At 44.1% G+C, this 19,746-nt stretch overlaps 2 protein-coding genes across 5 annotated transcripts in view; one reads left to right on the forward strand and one right to left on the reverse strand.

The window, feature by feature from the left end:
• The first annotated feature begins 948 nt into the window (after positions 1 to 948).
• Positions 949 to 3,521, forward strand: LOC146441381 (E3 ubiquitin-protein ligase Topors-like). Of its 2 annotated transcripts, none has more exons than XM_085051586.1 (2): positions 949 to 2,254; positions 2,417 to 3,521. In XM_085051586.1, exon 2 carries the CDS (start codon positions 2,494 to 2,496, stop codon positions 3,484 to 3,486), a length of 993 nt encoding a protein of 330 aa, XP_084907712.1. In that variant the 5' UTR covers positions 949 to 2,254; positions 2,417 to 2,493; the 3' UTR covers positions 3,487 to 3,521. The 2 variants fall into 2 exon arrangements, with proteins under 2 accessions (XP_084907712.1, XP_084907711.1); XM_085051585.1 differs by having other exon boundaries at positions 949 to 2,169.
• A 6,771-nt stretch (positions 3,522 to 10,292) lies between these two features.
• Positions 10,293 to 19,746, reverse strand: part of RALA (RAS like proto-oncogene A) — a 30,163-nt gene continuing 20,709 nt past the window's right edge. For all 3 annotated transcript variants that reach the window (XM_085051593.1, XM_085051594.1, XM_085051595.1), the window contains exons 4-5: positions 15,992 to 16,166; positions 10,293 to 12,235 (exon numbers count right to left, since the gene is read on the reverse strand). In XM_085051593.1, the coding sequence (XP_084907719.1) occupies positions 12,113 to 12,235; positions 15,992 to 16,166 (298 nt within the window). In that variant the 3' untranslated portion in view covers positions 10,293 to 12,112. The remainder of the gene's footprint in view (positions 12,236 to 15,991; positions 16,167 to 19,746) is intronic.

Here is a 19,746-nt window from a genome sequence, read left to right on the forward strand (position 1 = left end):
TTCCCTTCCCTTCCCTTCCCTTCCCTTCCCTTCCCTTCCCTTCCCTTCCCTTCCCTTCTCTCTTCCCTTATCTTCCCTTATCTTCCCTTATCTTTCCTTCCCTCTTCCCTTATCTTCCCTTATCTTCCCTTATCTTTCCTTTTCTCTTCCTCTTCACTTTTCTGCTTCTCATCTTTCCCTACCATACACACTGGGGAAATCTCTGATGACAATTCTTCCCAGCCCTGCACTACCAGAAGGCACTGAATACCCATAACCATCTCCCAGCATAGGCATTGGCTCTGTCACCTGGAGGGAAGGAGGCTTGTACCTTCTGAAGGGGTGAGAGCTGTGGATCATTTCAAGATAATGGGACCATCTGCACAAATTTGCAAAAAGCAAGTGTGATGGGGTTCTTTAAAACTCATCGGTATTCAGCTGAGATGGGTTTTCACAGGATGGCAAAACCCCACATCACTGACAGTTGCGAAGCTCAAAGATCAAGCCCTCAGTCTGGTGCAGGATGTGCTTCTCATCTAAATGGTTGCAAATGTCTCAAGACTTGAGTAATACCTGTTGATTTCCAAGTGGATTGGTTTTCCTCTCTTTGTAGTCATTTTTAGAACTGCATGAGCTGACTCCCTTGCAGAAACATGCTAAAACACCAGAGCGTGAGAACAGCAGCACTCCCTCAGAGGGAAGGTCCATCTGGCCCAACACTCTGACTCCAAAGTGTCCAACCACCAATGTCTGAAGGAAAGCACATGAGCACTGAAGTCAAGTCCTAGCAGGGTCCTGGGGGTGCTCACAGGCCTCAGTGGCTGGGACTGGCCACCCCTGGGACCTCCACCCCTCATCTCATGCCAAGGGCCATGGGGATGTGTCCCAGCTCAGCCTGGGACCTTCAGTCCCTGCCTGAGCCCCGCTGTAGGTGTGCCCCTCTCTGCTCCTGTCTCCTGGGTGGGTCTGGGACCTGCGCTGCAGAGAGCTGCTCTCCAGGCTGGAGCCCTCAGAGCTGGGTTGAACCTTGTCATGCAGAGCTCTGGGTCTAATGTGGCATAACTGCTCTTTTCTATTCCATACCCTGCACTCACCATGAGTCAAATAATGATGAGACTGTTATTTGTGCGAAGCTCCAGGGAGTATTCGACCAAAAACGCATTCAAGAACACACGGACACAGGTTACAACTGGAAATATTTTTTTTTTGTTTTCTGAATCAGTTTCAGAGCTGTTTTTAGTAAAACATCCTAAGGAGCCAGAAAATGCCCCACTGCCAGCCTGGCTGGAGCGGTTTACTGCTCCCTGAAGCTACAGGCAAAGCAGCTTGGGAAGCACAGCAAGAAGGACAGTCTTGCCCTTGCTTGGGTGGCCCAGTTTGTGGCAAGCACTGCCACTAGGCGGGGAGATTAAAACTCGATGATAGTATAGATTCTCTCCACATTTTTGACTGGTTTGTCCAACATTGTGCTTGGTGCTTATTTTGCAGTTTTCTGTCCATTCTCAACTTTAGTTTTGAATGGGATGAGAGCAACAGAGAGTTTTGATTAAGTCACTCAGCTAATGACCACACCAACGTGCCCATCAACCCCAGTCCAATGAGGCTGTAGAGAAGAAAGAAAATCCAAATTTACAAAGAACCTGGCAAGAACTTTGTGCAGAGACTGGCATGAAATGTCAGCATGTGCTTGCCTCTCGCAGTGGTGCAGACAAGCGGCATTGCGAATAGAGAATATGGGCTGTCATCTCACAAGATTTAAAGAGGCCAACCCATGTGCCCAACATACACAGCGCGCTCCCGTCACCAAAACAAAAAGCTAACAGATAACGCACTTCTAAAGGAGAAGTGCTTAGACTAATGGCTCCAAATGATCATGGATGTCAGGGGCACAAACGAATGATGGCACAGCATGGCCCATGTGCCCCGTTTTTTCTCCTGATGCCATGCACCTGGAAGGGGCGAAAGGCCTGCTATGGCAGGTCTGTAAGGCAGTTGAGCATCTCAGCATAGAACCGTGGACTGTGATGACATCAGCGGTCTGTAGATTCCATGCATGGTAACCTTGGTGAGCAATGCACTGTGACCTCACATCCCTCACTGCTTATGTTTGGGCACGGGCAGAGCCTGGCCCAGACTCGCTCATGACTGGACTCGTGGCAGGAGTGCCTGAGAGGACTGGAAGCCTGCGAGGTTGTTGGAAGCTGCTGTCAGAAACTCTCAGTGCTCATTCACGAGACTGCCTGTTTCCTCAGCCCTGCCTGCTTCAAGAAGCCAGGTGCTGTGGGTGGTACTTGCAGTAGCACAGGTGAGTGGTTGCAGGAAAAGTGCCACCCCGTGGGGTGGCCCTGGGGTGGGCAGCAGTATTGGGGGAGCTGTGAGTGTGTCCTTCTTTGAGGGCCCTGGGCATTTCTTCTACCCACCTGCCTCCCTGGAACAGGAAGTGGCCATTGTGCAGCGTGTCATGCCAGCAAGAGGGAGCAGCTGCTGTCCCCAGCTCTGTTGCAACACGCAAATATGGCCTCGGAGACAGACTGGAACTGCCCCATCTGCCGTGACCTGCAAGGCGAAATCGCTTCTGTAACGCCCTGCGTCCACCTGTTCTGCCTGGGCTGCATTGTGCGGTGGGCCAAGAGGAAACCAACGTGCCCCCTGTGCAGGCAGGCTATCAGCAGCATCATTTACTCTGTTCGGTCAGAGGAAGACTTTCTGGAGATAGTTGTTCCAAGTCCCTCTGATCAATCGACTGCTGGCCACCAGAATGACCAGGGAGCTGCGGAGCTGGTGCCTAGGCGTTATGTAGCTGGCTTCCCGCCTGAGGTCTGGGCAGGCATTTTCCAGGACTGCTCAGAAATCCTCGAGCCCCTGGTGCCCTGGCTGAATCAGGAACTGTCAGAGCTGCTTAGGGCCCGCTGGTGGGAGACGGCTCTGGCAGAGTGCAGCGTCGTAGCAAGTTTGTGCCGCCATGGGTTGAGTGAGGAGGCGTTGGTCCGGGAGCTGCACCCCTTGCTGCAGGAGCAGACAGCGACATTTGTGCGCCGGCTCATCGACGTTGCCGCTGACAGGTGCAGTGATGCGATCCTGCGGCAGATGAACCTCCTGAACTCCCATGCTGATGATGAGGAGGAGGAGGAGCAGGAGGAGCAGGACGGTCCCACAGCCATCCCTGGGCCCTCTGCCTCCCGCCAGGCCACTCCTACCCCCACCCTGGCCTCTGCCCGCAGCCGTGCAGTCTCCGGTGAGAAAGACAGTGGCACGTTGGAAGCCACCCGCCGCAGGGGGCCCGGCCGCTCTCCACCCGCGCCTGTCCCTGCAGAGCGGGAGCAGCCCCAGGAGGAGCCGGACAGGGAAGCAGCAGTAGCAGGGCCCTCTACGCCTTCCGCTCCTGGCCGGGACAGCGACCGCTTGCCCAAGGGGCCCCGGCGCCCCGCAAAGAGGAGGGCCTCTGGTCCTCAGGACTCTCCCCAGCCCCCAAAGAGGCCGTCCCGCCGGCGGCGGCGCAAGTTTTGATTGTAGAAGTAGGAAATAAATTGTTGTTTCTTCGACACAGTCTCTGAGAGTTGCTTTCTCCCCCTTGTCCTGACGTATTTTCCCTCTCCCCTCACGCCCCACTTTGGGTGGCAACTGCCTGCTTTGAGGCACGGCCATGGGCCTCCGGAGCCTCAAGGCCACGTGCGCGGCATCTTCTCCTGCAACAAATCCCGCTGCAGCTGAGGGTGGAGCGGGCAGCAGGGACAGCTTGTTTACCAGAGGAAGCAGGGCTTCAGCCTGCACCCAGTTCTCCCTGTCTACCTATCGTCACTTTCGGCTGTGCTCTGCTTTCTCGACGTCAGCCGGGGCATGCTTGCTCCTCGCAAGGCTGTCAGGGAGGCACGGAAAATGGGCAGGGACGTCCGAACCAGAGACAAGGCTTGGAGTAACGGGATTTGGGGGAAGGGAAGGGAAGGGAAGGGAAGGGAAGGGAAGGGAAGGGAAGGGAAGGGAAGGGAAGGGAAGGGAAGGGAAGGGAAGGGAAGGGAAGGGAAGGGAAGGGAAGGGAAGGGAAGACCTTGACAGAGGGCAGAACGAGGTGCTGGCGATGCAAAGATCCAGAACATCTGGAGGTGCCCAAGGCTCTCAGCCCTTATCTGCTACAGAGCAGTAGCAAGACCAAGGGGATCCCTTGAGGAGGAGCACTGCAGAGCTTTCCGTTCTCATCCCCTGCGGAGATGGGGCAGCAGCTGTAAGAGTTGGGGTGCAGAGCAACGTCACGAGGGATCCCGGTGCTTTGTAGCACCTGCTGGTGTCCTGCCAGACATGGGAAGGAATGTTGTCTCCAAGGCCCATTTGGCTGGGGGCATGTGGGTACTCTCAAAAGCCCATGAGATGCCTCTATGTTGAGTCAGAATATGGGCATCTCCTGGGTGGTTTACCAGCCTGTGTGACAAGGACATGACAGGTCTCACTCAAGTGCTCAGGGAATAGCTGGTCACCGGCACCGAGGTCAGGGAGGAATTTTCTCCTAGGACAGATTGGTAATGCGTCCCGGGTTTATCTTACTTTCCCCTCTGCTGCACTGAGCCTGACCACTGCTTAGGGCTCAGTCCCTTTTGGCTGGGTTGCTGCCTGTTGCTCATGCCCCGTGAAGATGGCCTCTTGTGCCCTGCAGCTTGGGGGAGAACAGCTTTATTTCCCCCCCCCATGGTGGTCTAGAAAATGCTCCCAGGTGTTTGGTTTTTTTTTTACTTTCCTCTGCAGCACTGAGCATGGCCTGTTGTCAGGGCTCCTTTGGGCCATTTTGGCCAGGTAGTGCTTGCTCATGCTCCACAAAGGTGGCCCTTATGGCCCACATCTGGGGGCAAGAATCTTCCCAGACTTCCTGGGTGGGCTCCAAAAGTGGCAGTACCAGTTTATCTTGCCCATGTTTCCCAGCTCTCAAAACTTTTTAAAATCAGTCCAGCTCAATGACAAGGTATGGCCAGGGATGTTTCTGTGCATGGTTTAGAAAGGGCTGTGTGGAAGCTCCGGAGAGTCCCCTGCCCAGGAAACTCTGACATTTGGCTCCAGGGCACTCTTCATCTGTGCACATGCAGGGGTGTCTAAAGGCATTATTCCCTATGGGGATGAGGCACCAGAGCAAGCTCATCACCAATGCAAGCACTAGCTCACTCTTTAGGGCTATAAACAATTCCTTGTAGACTCTGTTTCCTAGAGAAAGAGGTACCAAGTCGTTCCTATTCCTGCCTTTGTGGGTTTATCAGTGCTTTTTGGCTCTACCATCGTAGGTCCCTGGCTGAGCCCCTGTGACTCATGGGCTCTTGCATCTGATGTCTACTGAAACAAAAGGGTCTTTTCTCTGTGTTTTATTTTTTCTGTCTTTTCATTTCTGTGCATTGCTTCTGGTGCTCCACTGGTCCTCCTTGGGAAACCTTTGAAAGGCCGCCATGTCAAGAAATTTGAGATCAGTACACACTGAGCGATTTCCTCTGATGACATTTCTTTCCAGCTCTGGACTAGCAGAAGGCACTAAATACCCACAGCCATCTCCCAGCCTAGGCATTGCCTCTGTCACTTTGTGGAAAAAAGGCATGTACCTCCTGACAGGGGTTAGAGCTGTGGATCATTTCAAGATAATGGGACCATCTGCAGAAATTTGCAAAAAGGTTTTTTTATTTAATTTTACTGGGTTTATCCAGTTTCGCTAGGTTTCCACAGGACAACAAACCTCTGACATTATCAATGCTAAAAGATCAAGCCCTCAGTCTTATGCAGGATGTGCTCTTCAGTTGCATACTATCTAGTACCTACCTCCTCAAGCCAGCTCTGACACTCACAGGAGTTATAATCACCCACACCAAACTGCTACCCATAGACCCAGTATATTATTTTTAACCCCTCTTTTGACACTTCCTCAGGCTATTTCTGTAGGCATTTTGGCAGTTATAAGATAAAACAGAAGGATTACTGTTTTAGACTCATTCTCTAGAGATGACTAATATTTAACACACTAGTCTGGCAGTATTTTAGCTAAGTCTGCTTTGTTGCACTGAAAAAATCTCAACCCTATCTCATAAGTTTGCCTTCCAAAACGAAGCATAAAGAAACAATGACTCTTTAACAGACACATACCAAGCATGCTGAACTCATTTGAAGGTAAACCTCAACTCATTACTTTCAGGACCTCATCCAGTGTCTAAAATACAACGTATAAACTGCTGGTTATCATCATGGCTTCAGTCTTAGCCAGGACATCCATGAAGCACAAGCTCAATCTTACCAGATCCTCTCCTTTGTGCCTAGGATACTGACAAACAGCAAGCTGTCACAGCATCAATCAAGAACAAAAGGGTGGAAAATGGACAGATCTAGCCTTCTCTACCCATAAGAAGCACAGAGAGAATAACTCAGCACTACCTGAAGATTCCAGATCCTCCTTCAGACTTTCCATGGAAAAAGAGTGCAAGACTGCTGTCACAACTGTGGTCATGGCTGCAGTGCTCTGTGGATGAGGCTTCTTCCAACCTGCCTCCAACCTCTTTTTACTCTATGCTCACAGCACAAACACAGGAAGCAATATTAACTAGATCAGTGGCTCAGTCAGTAACCATTTATTGCCTACTCCCTTTCAGAGAGGAGTGAGAGTGACGTCTGTGAAGAGGGTGGCAGAGAAGTGGAGCAAATGTAGGTCCAACACTGCTGAAGGTGCTATCTCACCTGTTACTCAGATATTAAGAAAATACCTGAAAATCAGTACTGATGCTGTCAGGAAGAGCAAACAAAGAGAAGGCATGTCTCTAGTTTGCAGTTTGGCACTGTCAGCCTCGTGGGCCTCACTGGCTGTTTGTCCCACCTTGCTTTTGGCACCAGGAGCATGCCAGTGCTTTGTGCCTATCCCTGGTGTGCAGAGTTTTAGTTCCTGATCCTCATCTTGGCCCCCAAAGTGTTGCAAAGACCCACTGAGCTTTCATCTGAGTTCTGGACACTTCCTGATTTCTCCCTTTACTGACACTGTGCTTCCACAGCTGCTCACGGATGACGGCCACTTGCCATCAGGTGGTGCAAGAAATCAGCTTCCCCCCCCCACCCCCCGCCTTGCTCTCCTGCCATAAATATGGTCAAATCAAAATAAAAACAGACTAGAAAAAAATGTAATTGCTACCAAGCTCATTAAGTGAGTCAATATGTATTTTTAACATTCTGCACAGCATGTGTCTTAGTTTAAGATAAATTATGGGGTGGAGCCTGAGAAATGAGCTACCTGCCCTTTAGTTTTAACCACTCGCCTTTCACCAATAAGAAGAGACGAATGCGAGAAGATAAAAATGAAAAAATAAGATTATTAAAAAACAAAAAAGCCAAAACCAAGATAACAGTAATAATCACAAGGTACAAAGGTATTGAATCTCGTGGACTGCCTGGGAACAAAGAAAACAAGATGGCAGAGAAGCCCCATCTGAATATGGCAGCCTCCAAAGAAGTCCACATGGCCGAGGGGACAAAGACAAGATGGTGGAGAAGCCCCACTAGGCTCAGCCTTTCCCTTGCATTGTCAGTTCCCTGGTGCTGCCGCTGTCTGGGGCAGCTCCTGCCCTTTTGTATCAGTTCCTCTGCTTTTTGGCTGGCTGGACCCAGTTGGTGTGGGCACAGCAGTTCCAAATTACTGCTGCTTAGTGGGGAGAGAAAACGGACTCACTGGGCACTGAAACCCACAGCCGCGGCCTCGGCAGTTCCAGCTCGGCGCTGCAGCGCTGTATTGTGAAATTCCCTCTGAAACAGTTTTGGATTGGAAAAAAGGCAGTTTCTTGGAGACCTATGCCAGGCAACTTTCTTGGCAGCTCACCAAGGAACAAGAAAGAGGACTCCATGTGCCTGTTCCCTGTCTCTTAAAGGGATCCCCTGAACCTCCTGCCTCTGCAAACCCAGGGTAAAACACTCTGGGTCCACTTCTGGCCCCCAGGTCTCAAAGGGACATCAACACAAACTACATGGATTGACATAGAGGAAAAACTGAATACAATACACATATTTTGGGTAACCCAGGACTAGGTGGAAAAAAAGAAAATACCTTGGCACACACAAACCAAATTATATCCAATGGACTGTGCTAGTTAAATACATGGCTAGATCTAGTCAGGATCTTTTGAAAATGAGAACCTTGGCATATGTCCAATCCTAGGCAGATCTCAAGTGGTATGCATTTCAGCATTTCTTTGACAATGAAACCTCATCCAAAATATTCCAGTCTGGTCAATGTATTTAGATCAAGATTAACTTATGCTCCAGTAGTAACAACACTGGCACATTTCCTACCATTCAATTTTAGTAACAAATTGAAGTTACCACAAAAATATGCAAGGAGAAGTTTCTTCCATGAGTGAGCTCTTACAAATATGCCTATTTATTCTAGTTACAGCCAAAAATTAGTAGGAGTGAATTTGGAAAGAAATAGTTTATGCACATGACTGACTGTGCATCCAAATGACTGTAAGAGCCAACATGTCTTAACAGCAATGAGAAAGTTTAGAAATTAAGGTGTACTATTAGTTTTTCCTCTTCAATTCTCAATTGTCATAGGCTTAGTCTTACCTTCTGATCCAGTTCTGACACAGCTAAACATATTATATGCACTTACGTGATATTGGCCATTGCTCTGCTGCTCCATGTTCTGCACTGAACTATAATCAAGTAGAGGACATCTCCCCTCTGAAGGGAGACCTCATTGCACTCTTCAACATCCTCATGAGGGGAAGCAGAAGGGAGGTACTGGTTCTTCTCTCATGACCAGTGTCAGGACCCAAGGAAATGGCATGAAGCTGTGTCAGGCGAGGTTTAGGTTGGATATTAGAAGAAGGTTCTCCCTCCAGAGGGCAGTTGAGCACTGGAACAGGCTCCCCAGGGAAGTGGCCACAGCACCAAGCCTGACAGAGTTCAAGAAGTGACGACACTCTCAGGCACATGGTGTGACTCTTAGGATGTCCCATGCAGGGCCAGGAGCTGGGAGTCAATCCTTTATGGGTCCTTTCCAACTCAGGATATTCTGATTCTGTAGCTTCACAGAGGCAGTGCAAACCTTTGTGTCCCAGGATTTTCAGCAAGCCCATTTCACATATAAATAGATAAAATATTTGGCTCCTACCCATTAATATAGTGAGCGTAAGTCCCAGATATGGAGCATATTTTATTGCATTATGACTGCCATTGGAATTGCCAGAGGGGTCATTCTGCATGCTACTGTGATGTTAACAAGGGCTCTATAAATGGGAGAGGATTTCCTGCGCACTGTCATGTTGTTGCAGAATAGTCAAAGAAAACTGCTAGACGCTACTATTGCTAAGCTACTGTATACTCATCAGGAGGCTACAGAAATTACCAAATACACCACAGATTTCTTAGCCAGCATTTCTGAAAGTCAATTGAATTTTTAAAGCTATGAAAAGGTACAGAATAAAATGGAGTTAGACTTAAAATTCAACATTGGTTTCATACATAACAGAGGACTCAACTTTATAGCTTTTTACAAATCAAGGCATCTCTCTCTGGTCTGGAGTTTACCATACACTGCATTTCACAAAAGGGAGCAATGGTCCTGCCAGCATTAGGCTAACTTGGAGGCAACTACCATGGAAGGCTTTGACCTTGCCAGTGAAGAGAAAATCTTCAGCTTCTTGAAGAAGTAAGGGATAAAAAATGCCCTCAGGCACAGGAGCACACTGAGCAGCTAGACCTTGGAATTTCAGACACTCCAGTAGGCTAAACAAAACACTCCTCTATCATGCACATGTAATACTCACTTTGGATGACTCTCTCAAGATATACCCAAATCCTATAATACATGATATATTCCCTGCAGGCTGAGGAAGCACACTTGGGTTCATCTTGACTGTGCCAAAAGAAAATTACTTAAAATGCATTTTTATTTTATTAAAACTTACGTAGGTTGTCCTTTTTTTGGTTTGGGGTTTTGTTTGTTAGGGTTTTTTAGATGTTCCTGTTGTTAGTTTTTTAAATCTCACTTTCCATTCTTATGGAAAAGTAATTCTGGAACAAACTTACCTCAGTTTGTTGTCCTTTTGTAGACAGTCTTGTAACAACTAAGCAAATTACCTCTGGATAAAAGGTAGCACATACATAGTCTCAGGTTTTACAAAGTGCCTTTTTATCAGACTAATTTGGTTTAATGCACAATTTTCTTCATGCACACGAACTAGTCTTCTAGAGTATTTAGGTTTAACTACTTGACAATTGGCATCAGCTCTATGGCTGATGTTTATGAGTGTTTATGAATAATACAGCAATGTTTATGAATAATATAGTTATCAATTAACACTGCACAAGTATTTTAGAAAAATGGAAGTTTATTCATCTTTCAATGGCTCAAATAGCAAATAAAAGGACAGGATAAGGCATCAGCCAAGACAAGTTTTGTGTGTCCAGTGGCTTCATAACACCTCAGTTCCCAGTATACAGGTTCCAAAGCAAAGTCACAATGTTAGTGGTTAGACTCCCTGGCTAAATAGACCCAAATGAGTACACAGTAAGATGAAGACTGGCTTATATTTGCCAGTTACATGAGTAACTTTAATTCTGCACTTGGCAGTCTACTAAATGCACATACAAAATTCCTATTGATAAATATTTAACATGACAAATATAACTTCTAAGACTTGAGTCCCTAAAACGTCTGTTAGCATGAAAGTTAAATATTTGTTACCTAGTTCGCTTGAGCACATTTTAAACTGTCAGTTATAGGCTTATACATGTATAAAAAGTACAACAGTTTGTGGAATTGATCTAGCCTGTCTCACCCCAGAGGAGTCCAAAACCCTCAAACATTCTGGTGTATTTTTAGTTAAGATGTAGCACACTAACCATGTGCTAGTATTCTTGCTGTTCTGAAGCAACTGAGGCAGTATGTTTTGTTTGGGGATTTTGGATGTGCATGTTAAAGGTTTCTGTATTGCAAAGCACATTTGATTGACTGATATCAACAGTAACCAGAGAAAGTAGCTACTCTGTTCCCCATTTGAAAGTCAACATAGACTAAACAGTACAAAACCTGCAAACAGCTTCAGTGTAACATATCATGTTCCCATAGCTGAGTATTAGGAACACAAAAGAAATTAACCAGAATTTCCCAGACAAGTTAACTCAAAACACATAAGCACTACTAGATCAGCCACACTCCACCCAATTCCAGGGAGTTAAAAATTCCAGGGAACACCTCGACAAAAATCTATGCGAAAAGGGAAAGTTTCAAGGTACCAGCATGTTAAATTTTAAACAGCCATTCCAGGCTTAGATGTGCCATAGGCTTATGACTTCAGTGTTACATGTATTCTGACCTTTTCGTTTTAAGATACCATATTGTCTACCAAGTTACAGATGACAGAATATGCTTTGTATTATTCACAATACCAAAGTATGGCACACATTTAAAGAACAGACACTGCTAGCAGACAGCTAGTGAGCGAAATCATCCACGTAACTGCACTCCACAGAGAGGGCAGTCTCGCGCTGATGTGCAGGGACAGTCTCCATGCAACAGAGTTGAAAATACACCCTTGATTAAGCAACCTGCTATGTTTGGGTTTTAAAATTAAGGCATATTCAAATATTTCAATGTAAAAGATTACATCACTCTTCTAAGTTAATCAGGTAATGCAGAACCACATATAGTTTTCCTCAACATAGCTGTTCGCATACACATTATTCTTTTCTAGTTTGAGTAACTCTATGGCAAAACAGCAGCATACTGCTTTGTTAGGTATCATGTTCACAATTGTAATTTTCAAGGCAACAAAAGACAAGATGAATTGACAAATAACAGTGATAAAAAAGTATGCTTTATAAGAACCCACAAAATAATACTTTTCCCCCTTCACTAATAAAGAAAAGACTACCTATGAAACACTACATTCAGAAGAAATGTGAGAAGGTAGGCAATTATGAAATGGACTGAACTTTGCTTCTCTTGAAGCCACATAATTTGTTTTCAGTGAATTTGACTTTCAGTGCAGCTCCAAATCATGCTTTTAGTGGTACATTACATTTTCCAACATATTAGGGTAATTTCAGTCACTTCAGCCTTCAATGGCATGCTTGTATGTTATGGTTTTTATTAGTATGGTCAGAGTAGGAAAGGAATCCAAGCTTTTGATTATAAAATGCAACATCTTTCTCTGATCCTCTTAGCTAGGCTTTTTCTTTTCTTCTTCCCATTCTTTTCTTTGCTGTCTTCCATTTTTCTGGCTCTAATTTCTCTCATTAAATCAAAAAACACCTAAAAAGAGATGTAAGAAGGTAAATCCAAAAACAATCACAGACATGAGTTAAATTAGGCTATCATTGATATCCACTTCAGTTGTTTAGAATAGAATCAACTATATGCAACCAGTTTGAGCAAACAAATGTTAATCCAACAAATCTTTCACTGGTTTTGAAGGCCAAGTTGATATGATGCAATCCTGCTTGTTTCATGTCACCATAACATTTCCCTGTCTTCTGATATTTGCTTATGAATACTGTCAGACAATTTTAAACAAGAATTGAAACAAGAGTCTCATCACCAGCCAAGATTTTCAGATGTATGTACACACTACTGAGGAGACTTAAGAAAATCAGTTTACTTTTTGAATATTTTAAGTGATGAACAGCAAAGGTTGAAAAAGTCTAACATTCAACTCAAGAAACATATTAATGGAGCAGTAGCATACACTGAAATGTATGTATGTATGGTATGTTGTATGGTGTGTTCCATGATGCAAGTCTATGCATAAAGTGACTAGGGAAAAAAAAACCCAGCATTTCCTTTAAAGCAAAGTTTTCAATCATACAACTACATAAACAATTTCTTATATCAGGTTAATCTCAGCTGCAGCTGCCATATTACAATCTTAAAGAGCACATGAAGTTCTCTTTCATCAAATGGTTTAGTAAGAAAGAAATGTGACAAAGTTGAAGATACACCACTGACTTATTTAAGAGAGATTCTACTGACAGTTAAAGCTTTTTGATCGGACTGCTTCAACTACTTTACTAATTTGAACAGCAGATTTTGACTTACAGAAGGTTACAGCAAGTAATACACAAACACACATACACACACACACGTAATTTTACTGTAGGAAATCAGCTGAGCAATTCCGAGATGAGAGAGTCTCTAGATACCCTACCACCCTGAGACCAACTGATCTCGCGAAGGTAACCAGGGTCACGCCTGGTTAGTAATTGAATGGGAGACCCCCTGGGAAGACCAGGTGCTCTGCATTTCTTTTCTGAGCCCTGAGACCAGCACAGTTGGTTAGAGCATGGTGCTAATAACGCCAAGGTCACGGGTTTGATCCCCATATGGGCCATTCACTGAAGCATTGGACTTAATAATCCTCGTGGGTCCCTTCCAACTCAGAATATTCTGTGACTGTGATACTTTGAAATTTGAACTAAGCAACAGATCTGTGTCAAGGGACTTGATCCATTTCTGTGAAACATGGACACTACAGGGGTTTAAAATCTCCTCTACAGTAGGTTTTTATGACACTAATCTCACATTGACTGCAGGAAAAGTATCAATCTTCACCACATGAAATGCAAAAAAAACAATGGAACTAAATATTTCCATCAAGAAATGAGATTGCCTTTAGATTTTTAAATGTGCACTGAATTACTTGCTTGTACTTAAGTCTGTGCTCATGGAAAGATGCAACTGTCAACTTGCTTAAGTACTGATACTGTACAACAGTATTTAGCTGTCCGGGATACATAACCTTTTGAGAAAATGTTTAGTGGGTCACCTTTGCCAAAATGAGTGGAGGCTGTCTGTTTTTTTCTCAAATGAGTAAAATCACTATTTTGGAATTCAGAGAGGCCAAATTTCTTAGAGAATAGTAACCCAAGTAACAAACTCCCAAACTTCATATGCTCCAAGTAACTAACAATACCTGGCATTCACTTGTGCCAACAGGGCCTAATTTATGGCTTGTCAAACCTTAAATTGATATGACACATGCTAATCTGGATCCATTATGCCACCAGTTCCAAAAAAAGAAACCTGGAGCTCTCTGGTAGCTTACCATGTATGTGCAAAGGCTATCGATCCAAGAGGTCTATTGAAAAAAATATATTACATGCACTTTTTTTCCCAGCTGCTAAACAATAATGAAGTGGATTTGAAGAGCTGGAAACATATACAACTGTAAGAGATACCTGTTAACTGCAATTATAAACCAAAACTAAAAGATGTGTTAGTTTTCATAACAACAGAAAAATCAGAGCTGTATTCAACAATGAGGATGAGCTCTGCTGTATTTGATTGACTTAAGAACTCTGTGCTGTTCTGTAGGGTAAATTACTATAGTATTGAACAATCAGTTTCTTCAGTGAGATAACTGACAGGACTCAAGCAACAGTTGAGTTTAAGTTATCGCAAAAGAGAACTCACATTACAGTTCTCATATTGCAATTGATGGCTCACACATATAGGTTTACATCAGAGAATTTTTCACCATGTGCAAGGTGCAGCAATTGGGTTAGGGCAACCCCAGACATGAGTCCAGACTGGGAGATGAACTTGTTTAGAGCAGCCCTGTAGACAAGGACTTGGGGGCTATCATGGATGAAAAGCTGGACATGACCTGGCAATGTGCACTTGCAGCCCACAAGGCCAATGGTATCCTGGGCTGTAGCAAAAGAGGATTGGCCAACAGGTCAAGGTGGGTGATTGTCCCCCTCTACTCTGCTCTCATGAGACCCCACCTGCAGTGTTACGCCCAGGTCTTGGGTCCTCAGCATAAGAAAAGCATTGACCTGTTGGAGTGGGTCCAGAGGAGGCCACAAAGATGCTCAGTGAGCTGGAGCAGCTCTCCTGTGAAGACAAGCTAAGAAAGCTGGCGTTGCTCATACTGAAGAAGAGAACGTTCCAGGCCTTACTGTGGCCTTTCAGTTCTCAAATGAGGCTTATAAAAAAAGACAGAAAGCAACTTTTTACATGGGCAGCTTGTGGTAAAACCCTTGGGGGAACAGTTTTGAGCTAAAAGGAGAGAGATTTAAACGATTAATTATAAAAAAATTCTTTATGGTGAGGGTGGTTAGGCACTGGAACAGGTTGCCCAGAGAAGCTGTGGATGCCCCATCCTTGGAAGCATTCAAGGCCTGGTTGGATGGGGTCCTGAGCAACCTGATCAAGTGGCATCCCTCACCATGGCAGGGGGGGTGGAACTAGATGATCTATACGGTCCCTTCCAACTCAAACCTGTGATTCAATGTGGGATCAAGTTTGTCAACAGCTCTGAAAGGTTGGCACATTGCACTAAACCTACTTATTTCTTTAGCCACGTATCTGTTACTCTTATGGGCTACAAGGCTGACATTTATTCTGAATTGCAAGAACTTGTATTCTTGCTGAAGTACTTTAATCAGCATTTTCTTTTCTAGGAGACAAATATTCTCTTTCTCTAATGAGCTTCTGAACCAGGTTTTATTCCTGAAAACTCATGGGGCACTACTAGGCTTTTCATAGCTTTTTGGGTTCATCCATTTTTCATCGAAACAACATAAAAATATGTAGATGGTTAAATGAGGATAGGGAAGGCTCAGATCCCTCCCTTACTTGCTTTTATAAGTTGTTTGATTCTGAGGATCACAAACTATTCATTGTTTAGAAGCAGACTGTCCTCTAGTGAGGATCACAAACTATTCTTCATTGTTCAGAAGCAGACTGTCCTCTAGTTACAGAAAATGCAGTATAAAGTCTAGGCTGAAAGAGCTGACCCAAAAAAATGTCAATAAAATAAGGTGTTGTATCGTGTCTTGGATAATAATGATTCCGTGCAGCTTAGAATGGGATAAACGTGTTACACCTAACATTTTCACTGTTCTACAAGGAGTCACCTAGCCATGCACACCTTGCAAGCTAAAGAAGACAAGTATTTGATAAAAATTCCACAAAATTATTGCTAAAATTAAGAACGTAAGAAATATGACCCATGAAAACAAAGGATAAAGTAAAAACTGAGGGACAGACTAAGACGCCGGTTATTACCTTGTCAACATTAGCTCGTGTTTTCGCAGAAGTTTCCACATAATTAACATTCCACTGATCAGCTCTGTTTTTCGCTTCCTCTACAGAAACTTGCCTTTTATCTTCCAAATCTGATTTATTACCAACTAGCAAAAAAGGAACATTCTCATCTTCTTTTACTCTTAAGATCTGCTCCCTGGAGAAGAAAAAAAAAAAGGCAAAGAAAATGAAGGTTTTCACGGAGTACCATTCTTAGAACACAAAAAGAAGAATTCAGACAAAATACTTTTACATCTTACAGTGAAAAGCCACTTATTCCTTTAATGAAGTTTATATAACTTAGTATCTTGAACCTCATTATGACATTATACAGAATGAAGACAGAGACAGACAATTAGGCCTCCAGGAAGGTAGGAGTTGAGTCAGTAAGAAATGAAAAAAAAAAAAAATAGTACAATAGAACAGGGTTGGTTTAGATGAGAATTTATATTAACAATGCATACCCTTTAACAATGTTATTTGAGAGCCTTTACCATTGTCTTGACATTACTAGTTTTGATGGCCATTTTTATGCTATCCAAGCTTCAGTTTTACAGCTGATTCATTCCTAATTAAACATGCCATTTTAAAGCTGATAAAATGGTCCATAGCATATGAAGAGAAAAATCTCTTCCTTTTGGGAATCCTTCTCAAGTCAATTATATTCAGTCTCTGTAGATATCTTCATTCAATTATAAACCAGTGTACAGACACAAGTTGTATGTGCATTAGATTTTTAACAACAGACCCTTCTACTGTTTTAACTGCTAGGATGAAATGTTTAAAAATACAAATAAAACTCAAATACTACAAATAGTTTGGTAAGTAAGTTTTCAACACTTAAAAACATAATGAAAGTTTTCTTCTAACTGAAAATGCATTAATACTATCAGGAAGAAGAGTTGTCTCAGAAGAAGAATATTCTGTGTTTCATCTGTGGAAAAAGGACTATAAAGTTAGTTGTGAAATGCTGCCCTTTATCATGGAGCAACTTCTGAAAGATCAACAGAAAGCACACAGAAATAAATTTCTTTTGCTGGGTGAGGTGAAACCAAATTTAAAGTTGAAGGGAGATAAGGTGAAGACAGTTAAGTAATTGATACTCTAAAGGGCCTTGATTTGGTATATGGAAGAATCCTCATGTTACAAAAAGCTCTGAATAGCATGCAGTCTTGTGCAGGAAGCCTACTCACAGAGCTGAGACACTGCAGGTAGTCCATATTTTATTTTAAAACTGTGCATTTGAGGCAGACTGTGACATTACATTTATGTCTAAGCTATAATTAAAAAGCAACGTTTCTCCTCTTCCCCACAAATATCAGTGCAAATGTTTTAACAGGGTCCGCAGCTATCCAAAAGTAGTTTGAACAGTCAGTGGATTAGGAAGGTAGCTCAGTGCATCTTGTCAGTACAGTAAGAAAGATTTGTGGTAAAAACTAGTAGCTTTCAACACTAGTTATCCAGGCAATGCTATACTGGGTTAGTGTGACAATGTTTTGTTAGTGGTGGGTCTATAGGTGTGGCTTCCGTAAGAAGCTGCCAGAAGCTTCCTCAATGCTCTTTATTGACAGAGCCAATGTCAGCCGGCTTCAGGACAGACCCATCACCAGCCAAAACCAAGCCAATGGTAATAATGCTTCTGTGATAGCTTATTTAAGAAGGGGGGAAAAAAGTTATTGCACTCAGGAAGAAAGGAGCGAGAATTATGTGAGAGGAACAACTATATAGATAGTAAGGTCAGTGAATAAAGGGGAGCAAGTGCTCCAGGCACCAGAGCTGGGATTCCCCTCCAGTACATGGAAGACACCCATGCTGGGGCAGGCTCCTGGCAGGGATCTGTGGGCCCCTGGAAAGAAGGGTCCATGCTATAGTAGGTTTACTGGCAGGAATTGTGACCCTGTGGGGGACCTACACAGGAGCAGTCTGTTCCTGAACAAGTGCACCCCAGGGAAAGGGACCCACACTGAAGCAGTTAGTGAAGTGCAGCCTGTGGGAAGGACTCCCCCTGGGGAAGTTTGTGGAGAGCTGTGTCTTATGGGAGGGACTCCACACTGGCGCAGGGGAAGGACTCCTCTCCCTGAGGAAGACGCAACAGCAGGAACAATGTGTGATGAACTGACCATAGCCCCCATTCCCGTGCCGATGGGAGGGAGAAGGTAGAGACCAGGAAGTAGGGAAGGGTTGGGGGGATGGTATTTTTAAGGCTAGTTTTACTTCTCATTCTCCTGCTCTGATTTTGATTGGCAATAAATTAAATTAATTTCCCCAGGTTATGTCTGTTTTGTCTGTGATGGTAATCAGTAAGCGACTGTCCTAAGTTGCAATATAGATGTATTTAAGTATTCTATTACCACCAGCTGTGGGCCATTAGCTGCTATCACCTGCTAATGACCCACCCCGCATGACAGGCAATGGGCCATCAGGGACCCACCGTGTGACTCATGGACTTAACTCATCCTATTGTGGGATGCTCTGCCCAGGAGGGAGGAGCCAGGTGTTCCCACCTGGATATAACCTGGCCTTGGAACTGCCTGAGCTAGCCCTGTCTACTGGGTTCCCAGAGGACAAGAGCTACCACTGGATCTTCAACTGGAGACCAGACCTTCACAGGATCACCGCTTCAACTGGACTACTTCAGTTGGACTGCTACTACCACCCTAACAGGGTGTTAGGTTGTATCTGACTTTGCCAGTGCTTTTCCTTGTATTATTTCACTTATTTTTACTTTCAATCTTGACTTGTGATCTCCCATTGGTTTGTTTTCAAACCAATACAGTGACCTCTCCCTGTCCTTAACTCATCAGCCTTTCACTGTATTTGCTCTTCTCTGTCCAACTGAAGATGGGGGAGATAGAGTGGCTTTGGTGGGTACCTGGGATAAATGCCAGGTCAAACCACCAAACCAGATGCCAAACAATTTCACCATGTAAAAAGTTAATCTAACAGCAATCCAGATGATGATATTCTTCTTTGAGCCCCTTCTGAAGACCAAACAAGAAATACCTAATTAATGATGTGCCACCTTGAAATCTAGAACATAAAAACAACCCAAACCATGAGAACCAGACCTATTCTACTCAAAGCAAGGACAGATTTTATCAAACTACCTTTCGAATATTTAAAAGTATAGTCATTGAATGTCTGTACTCTTTTGATAAAAATTACTTGGAGCAATGGCATTTCAGAGCATACCAGGAACCTCACTGAATAGCAATAAAAAGCTCTCTTCTTGGAGGTCTGCTATTCCAACAGAACAAAATTCCAGGAAAACAAACATCCAGGTTCTTCTTGTCACTTGCTTTGCTTTGCAAGTGCAAATTGCAATATTTGGCTCTTAAGCAATATGCCCTCAGACTACTTAACAGTGCCAAAGGTACTTTAAGTGTACCTTCAAGAGACACAGATTACTTTTACACAGAGCAAAAAATATATTTTTCTGAGTTACATTTTAGCACATAGGCTTCTAGAGTTGAAAAGGCAGCCTGAAAGGCACTTTCATGACATAGCGACGAGAGGGAACTCACGGCAGTCTCAATATGAGATATAGAGTAAGCTCCATTTTATTTCAGCAAACGAGAAACTTATATACTGTTACAGAAGTTACTAATTATAGCTACACACACACCTGCAGTCTGTTCTCACACATTCAGGGATCTTCCCGGTGACTCCCTTTTTCTTTCTCATAACACTTCTGACTCCCTATTCTTTCCCATGACATTCTTCCCACAGAACATTCT

This window comes from Lichenostomus cassidix, chromosome 2 (assembly GCF_008360975.1).
Source record: "Lichenostomus cassidix isolate B80296 chromosome 2, HeHo_3.0, whole genome shotgun sequence".
Taxonomy (NCBI): Eukaryota; Metazoa; Chordata; class Aves; order Passeriformes; family Meliphagidae; genus Lichenostomus; species Lichenostomus cassidix.

Excerpts from the sequence above, each read along its gene's own strand:
- LOC146441381 (XM_085051585.1), top strand. The coding sequence starts at position 2,052 with ATGCACTGTGACCTCACATCCCTCACTGCTTATGTTTGGGCACGGGCA. Across the intron at positions 2,170-2,416 it reads GAGGACTGGAAGCCTGCGAG|GAAGTGGCCATTGTGCAGCG; the intron begins GTTGTTGGAAGC and ends TCCCTGGAACAG.